Raw genomic sequence first — 15947 nt, forward strand, 5'->3', positions numbered from 1 at the left:
ACATCGGTGGATCAGTATCAACCATTTCAGTTGGTTGATATTGGCCGTGATTGATTCCTAACTGATGCAAATCGACCAATACGATATGGATGTGAATTTTTTTTTATGAAAAATTGTACTTTGATCATACATTAAGCCAGATAGACCCTAATATGATCGACACATATTAAATTGGCTTTGACAATTGACAACCACTCTTTTACCAAATTAAAATTCTCTCCAATTTGCAGTGCAGTTCAAGGTTGTAAGGTTGACACCTGACTGGCATGACATTCAATAATTTGAGGTCAATTGTGTTAATTATTTTTTTCTTTTCTTTTCAAGCTTGGTACCATTGGACATTGCACCAGCCAGGTGTCAAGCTCTTAACCCCGAACTCTATCGCACTACATTTTTAGGGATTGGAGAAGATATTTTGTTTTTCTTTCTTAGCCGCTTCTGCTCTCCACAGAGAGAGTCTGCAAGCATGTGGATAATTGAGGGGGTCTCATCATGTGAACATCAAATATTAGCCAGCTCAGCTCTCCACATAGATAAATACCATGTCCCTATCACTTTATTTAAGTCAATTCTAAACTTTTAAAAAAAAAAAAAAAAATTCCGTAAAGGCCAAAGAAAATAGAGAAATATTCGCAGAGTTGGTTAGAGTTACAGATTATTCCAATCCAACAGATGTAAAAGCATCCTTTCCTGAGACTGCCTGCATGGGAGAGAGGAGTGGTGTGGACCCCAATCTCAACTACCAATTCTGGTGATACGCATTTGTAAGATGGAATCGCAATCCTAACCTTTTAGCAGACAAGAGTACTACTTGTACCAAACTTTTGGTCACTCTCTGGGCCACAATGGAACCCTTGGTGCAGCTGTGGGTCGACCATTCTGTCACCATTGGTTCACCCCGTTCAGACTCTAGAACGGAGGAGATTAAAAGCTGACGAAGGATGGGCCGAAAGTGGGCTTGACCATCATCGATTGGCCTGACTTTAGTCTAACCTAACCACTTCGTTCAGAGTTAGGTCAGCTTTAACACGAAAACCGAAGGGGTTGTCCACTTGTCCTGGCCCAAGCCCAACTGGTCTCCACAAGGACACAATATGTGACCTTGTGCACGGCGTAGTTTTCGAAACCGGCCCAAGTCCCAACAGATATGGTTCATTCTTGGTTTATTAGTTCAGTACCCGAGACGGTCCAATTCTTAGGCAACGGTTACATTGTTTTTATGACCCATTAACACCAGAAATCTCACCCGTCGAAAACCGACCGGTTCCGTTTTAATGACTAGAGCTATAGCCCAATTGGATACCTTTTAAACAACGCTCAACTACTATATTATTAATCATTTAACCCCATCAATCTGAACCGTTCAAAAATAAATTTCTTATTAATACTTATGCTGGGGTATAATAGTAATTTTAAAAAGAGAAGATTCAACAATTCCTTATTAGCCTCTTGGATTTCCAAATTTCGAGCGACAGAATTCTGGAAAGTTTTTGAAAATTCGGAAATAAGAACAACTAATAAACAGCTTTCACAGTAAGGAAAGAAAAACAAGGTGGAAAATTTTTTAATCTTAGTAGATAAGAACAAATAATAAAGAACTTCTTCACTTTAGTGGTATTTTTGATAAATAAATAAATGAATTAAAAAAAAACATAAAAATAAAGTGACGCTTTAAACAATCAAGTAAAATAAGACAACCGATAGCTATAGGGATTTTTCCATATCGGAAACCGTGACAACTAACAAATTTTCTTACTAAGACCAAATTCGCCGTCAAATGGCATGTCATGCATGGGATGGGATCATGGTGGGAGAGTCATACATCATGCATGAACCCATATAATCGTATATTCATGCCAGCTCATCATCTCTATTTTTTTCTTCCCATATTATTTGCTTTTTTTTTTATATTTATAGCCCCGTTTGGTTTTCATTTTGAACGCTTGGGAAAAGGTGAACGGCGAGAGTGAGAGTATCACAGAGAAAGAGAGACAAGAGAAGAGAGAGGAAAGTAGCTGCGAGAGCTACTGATCAGAGATAGTTGCAGACAGGGAGGAGAGATCGACACAGGTATTTGATTAATTTTTTTTTCTTGTCTCTCGTTTCACCTATCTGCAAAAAATCGATAACAACCCAAAACGATCTTTGTCATGTTCTGGGTAGTGCAATCGTGGCCATAGATTCGTAATCCTCTTGTGTGTTTTCTACTTTTCTTCGATCTTTCTTTTTAGTTTTGGTATTTTTTTTTTATGTTCTTAGTGTTTGTGTTTTCAGGCTCTCTTTCTCAGTTGGTAGAGCAGAGAGATTTGCCGAGAGAAGGTGGATTTGAGGATTTATGTCGGCTAGTTTTGATCTGTTGATTGGAGCTCCGAAGCAGCTCTGGCTTTTATCTTCCTCTCAAACTTTTCTGTTCTCAGGCTTTCTTTGCGTTTTCTATTACTTCTGCCGTTGTTGTTGTTCCTGCATGCGACTTTGTTTCCGCAAGCAGAGGAAGCAAAAGGGGTCCCTAAAGGTTTCGATGCGTTTGAGATCAAAACGGTATGTTATTAGTATCTCGTTTGTCTTTATAATGTCTCTGCTGTTTAGGGTTTAAGGGTTTAACTGTTTTAATTTTTGGGGTTTTGCAGGATTGGTTTTGGAATCGAATGCTTTGGGGGTTTTCATATAAAGCGGTTTTTATACATCTTCTTGTTCTTCAGAGGGGCTCTGACTTGACATTTGTGATCTAAGAAATATTTTCCTTCTCTGCAATTCTTTATTTTCATACCTTTTTTTACCTATTTTGTTCCAAGAGAGATTTCAAAAAATGCCTGGGCCTCAGAGGCAACTCCTGAATCAAGACAAGGCCTTCAAACAAGGGAGGAAGAAATCACTCCCCGCAGAAAGACCGGAGATAGAAAACAAAACGACGAGAAAGATCCGTATTATCTGCTATGATCCTGATGCGACGGACTGTTCTTCCAGTGAAGATGAATCAACGATATGTTCTGATGGAAGGAATGGTACAGCGGGGCATAAGCGCCTCGTTCAAGAAATTCGTGTCCCGATTTCTCCCTATGGATCATCTGTTCATGACATTGATAGTTCTTCTCAAGACAGTAACTATGGCGGCAAAAACCCTAGTAGCAGAGTCGCCAAAAACCCTAATAGAAGAAGGGTTTTGTCGAGGAACCCCAGATCCAGCTCCAAGTACAGGGGGGTTCGACAGAGGAGATGGGGCAAATGGGCTGCTGAGATCCGTGACCCTTTTCGAGGAGCTCGAGTCTGGTTGGGCACTTTTGAAACTGCAGAAGAAGCTGCGAAGGCTTATCAAGCTGCCTCAAAGAGGCTTGAGTTGGAGAGTATTAGTCTCTCACAGAAAACTGAGAAGAGCAATAATGGTTCTTCTTCTTCTGCATTTGGTTCCTCTCTATCTCAATCTCAATCTCAATCTCAATCTCAGCCTCAGCCCTGCATCTCTGAAGACACTGAGAGTCTATTCTCTCATTCATCTCCATCTTCTGTTCTTGATATCTCTACCTCTGCTTCAGATGTGGTGGACTGTCCAAGCAGTACAACTAAGGAAGATGATTCAAGCTCTAAAACAGTTATGGAGCCACTCCTGCATCAGCATCATTATCATCATCAGCAGCAGCAGGAGGGACATGGACCTCACTCGGTAATTTTGAAGGATTCATTGCCACCCATTACAGGGCAAGAGATGGACCTTGATTTTGATTCATTTCTCATGAAGGATTTTGGGCAAGCGTTTTGTGATTTTGGTGACTTGAAAGATCTCCCATTGTTTTGCTTTGATGATGGAGCTTCCGACGAACTTCCAAAAGTTGACTTTGATCTCGACTCCGAGGCACTAGCTTGGATCGATGAACAACTGAATGTATCTTGCCCTTGATAATTTTTATTATTAGATAGAATATGGTCTGCCCATATAAGTTTTGCAGATATAGGACTTTAGTGAGTTTAGTATATTTGATAGAAATAGCTTTTACTTCTGTTTTTTTTTCCCTTGAACTTCCGGTATGTGAAAGAGTCTCAAGAACATGAAGTGAAGTTCTTGAGATAGTGGTTTTGTGATCGAGCTTGTGAGTTTGTTTATTTGTTCAGAGGCAGAATATGAGTTTTTAGCAGGGAAGAGTTTCTTTGGGTTTTCATGTGCTATTTGAGCCGTCCAAGGTTCAACTCTCCTCAATAAATAATATTATAAATCTTAGTATTATTTATCTCAAATCCCTTCATTTTTTAGGGAGCAGGTTTCCTTTAAAGTCTTGTTTTTTGTTATTTCTTTGTTTTATATTTGGTCTTCTTCACATTGGATGACTTGCAAGTTGCAAGAAAATTCTTACTTGACCATGTATGTGTACCTTTTTTTTCGTATCTTGAGTCTGAACTTCTGTGAAGGAGTATGTGGAAAGTTAATTCTTCTATTCCTTTTGGTAATGGCTTTTCAATCTTTTCAATGGATGTCTCCTACTGAGATCTGCCATAACAGATTTTTTACCCTGAGATGTATTTGTGTTCTTTGCTGTCTTTAGGAAAAAATACCAGATGGCAGAGAAAACCTGAAAGATCATGTACCATCATACCTTGAGAGAAGGGGGGGTGACAGTTTGCTTGTATTTTATCATTTGGTGAAATCAGTTCAGTACATTTTATCATTTGGTGAGATCAGTTCAGTAGTCAGTACTAGTAGGTGAGAGATAGAAAACAAAAAGAATTTAATAATCATCTTTAGCTCAGTATTTTAAGTAAAAAATATATCTGTACCCCCAAAAAAATCATGGGGTCTCAGCTCTAAGGAGTGTATTTAATCTCTCTTGTGAATAAAGTTTAACCTCTAGCCTAATTTAGCGATTATTGGATATATTTGTGGGAAACTTGGAGGTCTCTTTTCTGTTTAGGGGCTTCTCAATTGGGTAACCCCAAAATCATGGCTGACACAATCAAATCAAAACCAAAATTTTCTCCAGTCTGGTATGTGTGCTTGTCATGATGGTTACTTGTTTCTAAACTGCTCTTTGCAAAATGTCAATGACATTGAAATCTTTATTACAAATACCCAAAAGAAGAGGAAATCTCTATTTTATATTTAGGTTAGAAATCTAATTAAATGTATTTGGTAATCCAAATCAAGCCTTGGTTTCTTATCATAATCAGTGATTGGTTAAAATCAAGATTGCATCCTATGTTGTTTAAGTTTCTTTCTTCACATCTTTAGGTTAATGAAATCATCTTTCAATGGGGACAACAATACACTACAAATTGCAAGATAGGCTCAATCATTTAGAATAGGGACCTGTCTGCTCATTTTTGGGGTTGCTCAAGGACTCATGCAGACCTATAGCCTTGTCCCATAGTACTTACTACTCATGTATGCATGCACTGTATGGACTTCGCTTAAGTCCAAAATGTTTTTGGTTTTGCTCCATACTGTTTGGTAGCTTTTGTTGATAGCGTTTGAAATATGTCACTCTTACTGTTTGCAGTGGAAAAAGTGTAACTGAAATTCCATGACAAATGTCATTTATAAATTTAAGGGTAAATGATACATGGAGTACCCAACGTAAATTTAAGGGTAAATGATACTTGGGGTACCCAACGTTTGGGGAAATTGTATGTAAGAAATCTAACATTTGAAATCTTATAATTTGGAGCATCTCACGTTTAATAATATGATGTTTGATACTTCACGTCTCACCAATATTAAGATTGAGATCCCTATCTTGATGTTTTAAAAGATGTATTTTCAATTTTGTTCCTTCTACCCAAAAAAATTTTTGTTCCAAGGGAGATTAACAGCTGTGTTGACTCTCTGGCAAGGAAGGCTCTATCGGTGATGTGTACGATGGTGTGGCCTATTTCCAATCCATGGTTATTGGATTTATGTATCCTTCAACCATCAGCTTTCACGTTATCTAAATAAAGTGCTTTTATCAAAATAAGATTTGAGATTCCTTATTTTCTTACAATCCCTACTTTACCCTTGTGGGCTCTCTCTCTCTCTAGTGTTGTCAGCTCCCTAGATGGTAGTGGTTCAAATCCTGCACCGGTGGTTTCTCTTTCTCATCCTTCACTTCTTTCACCCTTCCACCGTCAGTGGCAAGACGAGAGGGCAGAAGGACCACTCCATCGATATAGTAAATTCTCAAACCTCATTCTCACCCTGAATCCAACTGAGTCTTATTAAGAAAATCAATGGCTCCTCACCTTTGCGAATGAATTGGTTTGAACTCGATCGGATCTGACCCAATAAGTTATTTCTCTAGCTTGGTCCAATGCGTTGATCATGGTAGACATCAAGCTCAAGTGTATATCACCAAACACATCAGGTAGGCCTCCCATTTTGAATTCTAGCACTTCATTCCATTTAGGGTTCAAGTCATGAAGCATCATATGGGTTTGCTTCCATCGGCCATAGAAAGGGGTTACAACAGCATAGGAAAGAGGGGGGGGGGAGGTGGGGGTGTGTGGTGGGGCTAGGCAGGGGAGGGTGTGTAGATCAAACTACGGTCCTGGGATCAAGTCATGGTTCCCCAGGGAAATCAATTATAAACCAATTAGGGTATTGCATGCCCTGGGTTAGCCCATGGTCACCCATTGGCGACTTATTCAAATTTTAGGATTTCCCATGGTCGCCCATGGGAATCCTGGTGCATCCCAATTAGGGTTTGGTCTAATAAACCAATGCCCTACCCTTCTCTTTTGTGTCCCATGCAATTATGGAACCCAAAACAGATGGAGAAAATTCATCTCTAATCCATCACATGGAAAGAGGAATCCATCCCATACCCGAATGCGCAACGGAATAAATCGATTCGGGTTTCTTTCGCATCCCATAAATAATCAGTAATTAATATCAAGAGGAATTAATAAAGAACTGCTAACCTGATGAGCTTTAAGTGTTGCTCCTCCAATAGACAGTGGTTCTTCCTCCAATAAGCACTCCAAATAAACAGATCTGAACCTCCAATGGTGCAGCCAAGGTTCTTCAAGCCAATCCCAGATGCTCTTCAATTCTTCAAACACAGATCTGGGTTTCTAAAATCTTAACTCTCTATCACAGTAGAGAGAAACAAGAAGAAGAAGAAGAGCGCAAGAGGGAGAGGTGGACCAAAACACACCCAAGAGAGGGGGGGGGGGGGGGAGCCAGAAAACATGGAAGCCTCCTCCCCCTCTACGTTTTTGGTCCTATTTATAATAATAGGGTTTTTAATTAAAATCCTAGATGGATTTAGATAAAACCCTGTGAGAGTTTGACTCTCTCTCTCTCTTTGTTTGGCAGTTCTGTTTAAACTCAAAGTGCTTATAAAAGGTGAAGAATTGAAGCAGAATCTAATAGGGAATGATTTAATAAGTTACTTTATTTAAATTTATGGATAATTACAATTAGCACCATATTCATTAATTAAATAAAGAACCAATTAATATAGTAAATTCCAAATAACTCCCTACATGATAATAAATTATCATGTACAACCCCCCCACTAATCAACACCATCATTATGGAATCTAGGGCATGTACACTTGTATTGCCAAACCCCATTTCATAGTACATGTCCATATAAGAGTGTTTGTGCATCTGAGCGGGTCCCGCAAAACTCAATAAAACACTTTATTCAAATAATCATATATAATTTATTATTTTATGTAAAATATATTTTGCAAAAACTATTTCTAAAATGGCACTGGATCCAGATTTTGATCTAACCATACACAGACAATCTCAATCTTGGTGTTCCCCAATCGGACAGTGGTGACCATGTTGAGTAACTCCTTCACTCACAAAGTTTCACGCATTCTCAGAACACCGGCTTTGACTCACTTGAGTCTCAGTCATTGATGAACCAAAGAATGCGATCACACTTTGCAGTGACAGGGTTCCCTTAGGCAAAGGGTGTCGGTGACACATGTCTATCCCTTCCTACATCTGACAGTAATATATGAGGGAATCAACAAAGTAGATTCTTCGTCAATGCGCACATCAATTATGTGAGTACTCGCATTAGTACCCTGACATCACATGTTTAGGCATACCCAATGCGACGACCATATGATAAGGGTGCCCGACCCAAACGCTAGTCATGACTACCATTTTAACTAAAACTTATGGACACATAATGCTCAAAAAGTTTATATCGCATGTGATAATATTAAATCAAAATGTATAAAAGTTCAATACAAAGTAAAACCGGATTGAACCAAACCGAACTGGGTTTGATATGGACACACAAGTCCAACAGGGTGGGGTAGGACTGCAAGGCTGGGCGAGGGCAGAGTGGAAGTAAAGAAGAAGATGCAGGCAGGGTGTTGCAGAGAAGAGAGGGATTCTAGCAAAGAAGGGAGGTTGAGTTGCAGGCTAAAGAGGGATTTTACGGGAGGTTGTTTGGTGCGGGAGTGGGATGGAGTTTGCAAGGTATAGGTCGTGGGCGACGAGATGGAGGCAGGTTGAAGGAAGGTGATAGGATGCAAGCGACGGTAGAGATTTCATGTGGGGCGGAGGAGAGGTAGCATCACCGCAGGGAAGGGTGTGGGTGGATGGTGGACTCTGTTAGCAAAAACGTGTTTAAAACCCCGTTCCCGTATTTTAACGTTTAAAACTCATTTTCCAGTATACCTCAAAGGAAGGGGAAGAAAACTTTTGTCTTCCACATCTTAAATGTATATTAAACGAGTTTGTGTTTGTTTGAAACGAAAAAAACGTCACGTACGTGTATCCTATGTAAGGGCTCAACACAAATGGTCCATTCAAAACGGACTCCACGCCAATGTCAGTTCTTGAGCATCCAAATTGAGGCTCTCAATTTAAAATGGACTACAACTGTATGCCTGTCAAACAAAGGGGAAAAAACACAACTTTTGTCTTCCACATTTTAAACGTGTTTGTTTGAAACGAAAAAAGCACCACATGTATCCTATGTAAGGGCTCAACAAAAATGGTGAGGTTTCCAATTCAAAACGGATTCCATGCTAATGTCAGTTCCTGAGCATCTAAATTGAGGTTCTTAATTTCAAATGGACTGCAGTTTTGTATCTTTCAAACAATGGAAAAAGAAAAACACAACTTTTGCCTTCCACGTTTTAAACATTATTAAACATGTTAGCATTTGTTTGAAACGAAAAAGCACCACGTGTATCGTATGTAAGGGCTCAGCAAAAATGGTGAGGTTCCCAATTCAAAATGGACTCCACGCCAATGTCAGTTCCTGAGCATCCGAATTGAGGTTCTCAATTTAAAATGGACTACAGTTGTAATGACATTAAATAAACTTTTCTTTTAAGAAGTAAGATAATAAGGAAAGAAAAAAAAAATTCCTAAAGTAGTTCATATGTACAGAGTATGTACTGATAAAGGAGCATAAGAATTCCACTTTTATCCAACATGTGTCCTAATTAAAATATAACTATATCAAATCACTTGGTTATGTTGAAACTGTTTCCTATCCAAAAACTATGACCCCCTTTTACTTCATATTTTTCACTTAATATTATTTTTTTCTTGCAACTTATAATGTGTTCTAGAATATATATATGCATTAATATTGGATGTTATAGTTGTACTAAACATTAGATGCAAGTATTCAGGTAATATTTTTTTCAATTTATATGAATACACTACTATTTTTTGGTCCTCTTATTATTATTTTTTTTTTTGAAACCTGTGTTTAAAACCCATGCCATCCGTTTTCATTTGTTTTTTGTTCTCTATTTTTCTTTATCATTTTTTGTACAATATTTTTCGATGTTTTGCTGCATTTAAAACTCATATCGTAAGTCACCGCCTTTTTGTTGTTTCCGTTTTTGTTAACTATGAGTGAGAGCAAGGAGGGAGCAAGTCTAAACTCTAAAAACAAAATTGGCAAAATCCCAAACACTAATTGCAATCATGGAAGAAAAAAGACTTCTAAACAATTAAACAAAAAAGTTTTGTATAGAGAAGTTGTTATGTGCCTAATGAGGCTCGATCTAGTGTATGGGCACTAGATTGGGCCAACCTAGTATGAGATAGGTTAAAGGGCTTGATTTAACGCATTCCATCAACTCTGGAGCTTTTGGTGTATTGGTCACTTACCTAACATTTGGTATCATAGCCGGTTACCAAGTCTCGGGTTTTAGTTACTGAAAGACTACCTAGGAGAGGGTAACCTGGATTAAAGTGAAAGCCATCAAGGAATGGCTACTTGCTGCCAAGCAAAAATCCTGGGGCAGAGTGGAGTCACTTGGAAAGGACTACGTACCGCCAGAGTGAGAGTTGCCTAGAGTGAGAGCCGCCGAGGACAGGACTATTGAAGTGTGATGCTCTGTTATGTGTCTAATGGAGTTCGATCTAGTGTATGGGCAGTAGATTGGGCCAGCCTGATATGGGATAGGTTAAAGGATTTGATTTAACATGTTTCATAAGCTCTGGAGCTTTTGACATATCAATTAAGTACCTAAGAGAAGCCTCCCTATAGAAAATGAATTTCCTCATTGACCTCAATTCCTGGTACACCTGTGAGTATGGAGATTACCTCATTGTTGAGAAGCTCCCCTCTGCAACTCCCATCATAACCCCTCTCTTCCTAACCCTGGAAGAATTACAACTCCCACTGGTTTTTGCTCATTCCAGCTACCTCCGGAAAGAGACCAATTACAATAGCGTTTCTGAAAAGAAGAGAGAGAAAGTGGAGGGTTAAGGCAAAAGTAGGACCGACGATCACTTGACTTGATCACCGCTGCTACAACTCAATCCCAACGATTCTATTCAAGTTCAAGTAAGCCCTCCTCTCTCTCTCTCTCTCTCTCTCTCTCTCTCTCTCGCTTAAACAGGAAATCATGTTCTCTGGATTTTGGAATTAGTGCCTCTCCCTTTTCAATCTCTGGATTGGAATTTAGAATTAGATGGTACATTGTACACTCCATGACAATGTAGTATTGTAGGCGTAATGTTGAGGAAGTTGACCGTGGCATGCCAGCTATACACGGAATGAAGAACGCAACAATTACCGGGCTCTGTTTCTTGGTTTTTCTAAATCAAATAATTCTAGTAATGTCAAAGTTTGTACTTTGTGGGAGAGCACATTGCGGAGAGAGAGAGGTTGCAAGAATGGCTGGGCGGGTTGTAGGGAAGGTTGGGGCTGGCATGGCGGGGTTGCAGGAATGGATGAGTGGTGGAGTGGCAGAGAGTTAGAGCGGGAGAAGTAGGTGATGATGGCGGCAATGACGGTGGTGTAAAATAATGAATGAGGGTATAATTAAAATTTAAAAATATGAAAATATGTATCCCATGTTAGAAAATATTTGAGTTTTGTAAAACCCGAATCCATCTTCATACAGAGAACTAGAACATAATTGAATAAAGGGAGCGGGAAAACAGGGATTTGAAGTACCTTGCACCCACGTATGTTGGAGAAGAACGATGTAGAATAAACCATAATCCTTGTGTGGCCATCCTTCGCAAATAAAACCTTGATCAGGATCTTCTCCAGTTTCCTTGTCTCACTTACACCTCTCACATCCTTGGTGGGAAGAACAGAGAATGAGATCAAGTGACTGCTGGGACCCTAACCATGTATTTATAATAAATACAAATCCTAATCCAATCCACCCCACGATAAAAAAGACTAGTGTAAGTACCGTGGTCCTCGGGATGGGGGTTCCTCAGCCTTTTGGCGACAAGGATTGGCTTCGATGAATAACGATGTATCGTTCTGATATATCATCATGGGGATTAGGATCATGCTTTATAAAGAAATGGAGTTGCCACCTAGGATTAGGTCCTAGGATCCAATGGGTGTAGCCCCATCCGGGGTTAGCGGAAATTCAGGGTAAGTAGTCAGGTTACGAGAGTGGGAAGGTGTTAGGCACCCACCTCGCCCGGATAAATCGGTCTTTCTACTAGATGCTGGTTTTTGAATATTCTCCATTAATAATATATCCTATACTAACATATAAGGCTAAGTTATGATGCACTAATCATGACAAAGAAGGAAAAATCATTTACTATGTACATTAAAATGAGTTACTTTAATTGTCAACATTATGCCAAAAAATAATTAGAAGGAAAGAGACAGATACCTGTTAAGAAATACATGAAATAAATGAAAGCGCACCAAATGCGAAATATGTGATGTCCCACGGCTCAGGTGGAGACGAACGTTCGGCTTGTCTCTCTCTTGTCGGACAGAGTAAGGACTATATGAGATGGGTTTCGCTACTCCAAACTTTGGGCAGAGTAACGGTTATATAAGGGATTTTTGTTACCTGTATACAGACAGAATAACGGCTGCGAAGGGAATTTTTTGTTATCTGTACACTAACGAGATAACGAAGTTGCGTGATAAGAACCGCTCTTTACTCGAATGGATAATCGAAAGATCTATCCATACCTTCGGAGTCTCGCTCCAACAGACGCTCAAGAGAGAGAGAATTGGGAAAAAGGGGCCAAAGAATGAGCTGGGAGGGTCCCCTTGCCCGAAAAACCCTGTTTTGGAGGGAGGGGGACCCTCCTATTTATATGGGAGGGAGGACCCTCACCCTTAGCCAGATAAGTCCTCCACGGCGCCATGGAGATATCTACGGCGCCGTGGGTGACGTCAGCAGGTTGATGTCACACCCCTTTACGGCACCATGGAAAATGTACAGTGGTGCTGTGGTGGGTCCCCATGGTGCCGTGGGGATGTCCACGATGCCGTGGGGGCGTAGTGCCTATTTTTCTTGATTTTGGGCCTTGTCTGGACCCATGGGCTTGATCTTTTTGGGTTTTCTTCTCCTTTTTGACTTTTTAGAAAATTTTCTGTCGGGGGGCTACCTGCCCCCCTAGACCCCCACGGCCCGTTAATCGGCTAGCGGGACCGCTGTGGTGGGGGAGGGTGAGCAGTACCTCCTTCAGTATTTAGTAAAAGGGTCTGATAAGTCATTTTAAGGATGTTAGGGTGATTTGGTTCAAATGTAGGGACAAGAGTCCTTCTTGAGAGAGATATCGATGTCTGTCCGTGTCCTGTTGTCATCATCATCGGGGGGTAACAAAATTCAGCGCCTACAACTAGTATACCCCCATTAACCTTAAAGTAGTCCTAAGCCGAGTTTATGCCCATGGACCCACACCAATAGCTAGGGTATAATTAATTAAACCCAATATGATATTAAAAATATCTTACAATCTCTCACTTAGGCTACATTAATTATACACTTCTCCCTAATAGCTTGGCCTGTGAGTCACATTGCAAACTATCACTTTAAAACCTTGAAACAACCAACAAATTGACTCATGTCGAAAACAGCAAAAGACACACCTCAATACACGACATACAACTTTCTATCAGTCACAAACGCAAGTCTACTTGCTAACCAGAATCGAATGGAAAATTAACCATGATAAACAACCTGTGATCACATAATCCTTGTTGTCATGTCCTTATGAGTCATTTACTTAGATATTAACCATCATCCCATAGGCAAACTGCTACAAAACCTAAACCAAACATAAACAGGTATATTCACAAATTTTTATGCTCCATAAACCAAATATGCAACAAAACCGCTAAGCATAATAAATAAGCTCCCACTGAGCTCCCACTAATTGTTCAAGACAAGTAATAAACTCCCACTGATTAACTAAAACAAGTAATAAACCACCAAGTAAATTGTACAAAACTTTTGAAACAACTGTCTGAATTTCTATGTGGCCCAGAACCACCAAACCTTAAATTTCATCACGAGTGTCTTTTGAACACAACAACCTTCTCCCATGTTCCCATTTTCCTATTCTGACCTTATCTCCTAGAGTGTTTCTAAGCATATCAAAATTTTGTTGACGTAAGCAAATCACCGGTGAGTTATTTTTGCATTTGCTTTTGTTGATTAAGTTTTTGCTTATTTTTACTTGAGTTCGTTGTTAAAATTTTCAGGACGGAAAAAAGGTTCGGGCTGTGGATGTGTCATTTGAGTTGGTCCCGTTCACCTTCGATCAAATTCGTGCATATATAAGGAGAATATGGGTTAAATGTGGATTGTTATATTTTTTTGAGTAAATATCAGTTGAATATGGATTGTTGATACAAAAAAGCATTCAACTGAGATTAATTTAGGTTTCACAAAACTCAAAGATTTTTTAACAATTGACATTAGAACCATCCATATAGATACTATCGAAACTAGGGGCTAAGAGTAGTGGATTTAGATTGAAGAAAAAGGTTCGATTTGTGAAGGAAAAATACAAATACTATCGAAACTAGGGGGCTCAAAATTTGGCTAAGAGTAATGGATTTAAATTGAAGAAAAATGTTCGGTTTGCGAAGGAAAAATAACTAATATTATCAAAACCAAGGAGCTCAAAATTTGGCTGAGTAGTGGATAAAAATTGAAAAAACAAGTTCAATTTGTGAAGAGAAAATACAAATACTATCGAAACCAGGGGGCTCAAAATTTTGTTGCGGCAACCAAATCACCGGTGAGTTTTTTCCGCATTTGCTTTTGTTGATTAAGTTTTTGTTTATTTTTACTTGAGCTCGTTGTTGAAATTTTCAGGGCACAAAAAAAGGTTTGGGCTATGGATGTGTCATTTCAACTCGTCCCGTGCACCTTCAAATTCGTGCATATATAAGTTGAATGTAAATTGTTAATATTTTTTCAGTAAATATCTATTGAAGATGGATTGTTGATACTTTTTTGAGTAAATATCAGTTGAATATGGATTTGTTTTTTTTAATCTTTAGAAAAGCGATATAAACAAGCAACTCGCACAGTAGAGGGAGAGGGAAACACTTTTAAACTACTTCCAAAACCAAAATATCATGTCATTCTTCTGATATCTCATTTCTCAACTCACGAGGCAACCAATCTTCATTGAAATAGGAGGTTTTTCCTATGGAAAATCAAAGTTCTACTCAACTCAACTGAAGAAGAAGCCCAGAGGACTGTAGTGAACACTGCACACACAACACTAGTCACTCACTATTCCTTCTTCATCATCTGCTACTGCTATTACTACTGCTTTTATATATATATATACAAAGAGAGAGAGAGAGAGAGAGAGAGAGAGAGAGAGAGAGATGGGGGTACCTTCATTCTACAGGTGGGTGGTGAATAAGAACCTAAAGTGGTTTCTTTATTTATAATGAATAAACAAGAGTGACACAAAAACTAATATTTACTCAAAGATGTATCAACGATCCACATTCAACTGATATGTACTCAAAAAAATATCAACAATCCACATTCAATTGATATTTAGTCAAGAAATTATCAACAATCCATATTCAACTGATATTTACTCAAAAATGTATCAACAATCCACATTCAACTGATATTTACTCAGAAAAGGATCAACAATCCACATTCAACTGATATTTACTCAAAAAAATATCAACAAACCATATTTAATTGATATTTACTCAAATTAACAATCCATATTCAACCCATATTCTCCTTATGTATGCACGAATTTGAAGATGAATGGGACCAACTCAAATGACAAATTCGCAGCCCGAACTTTTTTTCCGCCCTGAAAATTTCAACAACGAGCTCAAGTAAAAATAAACAAAAATGTAATCAACTAAAGCAAATGCAGAAAAAATTCACCGGTGATTTGGTTGTCGCAACAACTGGTTTCAATAGTATTTGTATTTTCCTTTTACAAATCGAACCTGTTTTTTTTTTCAATTTTAATCCACTACTCTTAGTCAAATTTTGAGCCCCCTAGTTTCAATAGTATTTGTATTTTTCCTTCACAAATTGAACTTTTTTCTTCAATTTAAATCCACTACCCTTAGTCCCCTGGTTTTCGATAGTATCTGTATGGATGACTCTGATATTAATTGATAAAAAATCTTTGAATTTTGTGAAACTCGAATCCATCTCCATGCAAAGAACTAAAACACGATTGAATAAAAACAACGAAAAAACAAGGATTTGAAATACTTTGCACCCAAGTATATTGGAGAAGAACGATGTAGAATAAACCATAATCCTTG

General features: G+C 38.7%; 1 protein-coding gene across 1 annotated transcript; it reads left to right on the forward strand.

The window, feature by feature from the left end:
• Positions 1–1940: 1940 nt before the first annotated feature.
• On the forward strand, positions 1941–4210 carry LOC122666251 (ethylene-responsive transcription factor ERF118-like). The gene is made up of 3 exons (XM_043862412.1): positions 1941–2070; positions 2275–2538; positions 2628–4210. Exon 3 carries the CDS (start codon positions 2807–2809, stop codon positions 3890–3892), a length of 1086 nt encoding a protein of 361 aa, XP_043718347.1. The 5' UTR covers positions 1941–2070; positions 2275–2538; positions 2628–2806; the 3' UTR covers positions 3893–4210.
• Positions 4211–15947: the final 11737 nt, after the last annotated feature.

The sequence above is a fragment of the Telopea speciosissima genome, chromosome 6 (assembly GCF_018873765.1).
Source record: "Telopea speciosissima isolate NSW1024214 ecotype Mountain lineage chromosome 6, Tspe_v1, whole genome shotgun sequence".
NCBI lineage: Eukaryota > Viridiplantae > Streptophyta > Magnoliopsida > Proteales > Proteaceae > Telopea > Telopea speciosissima.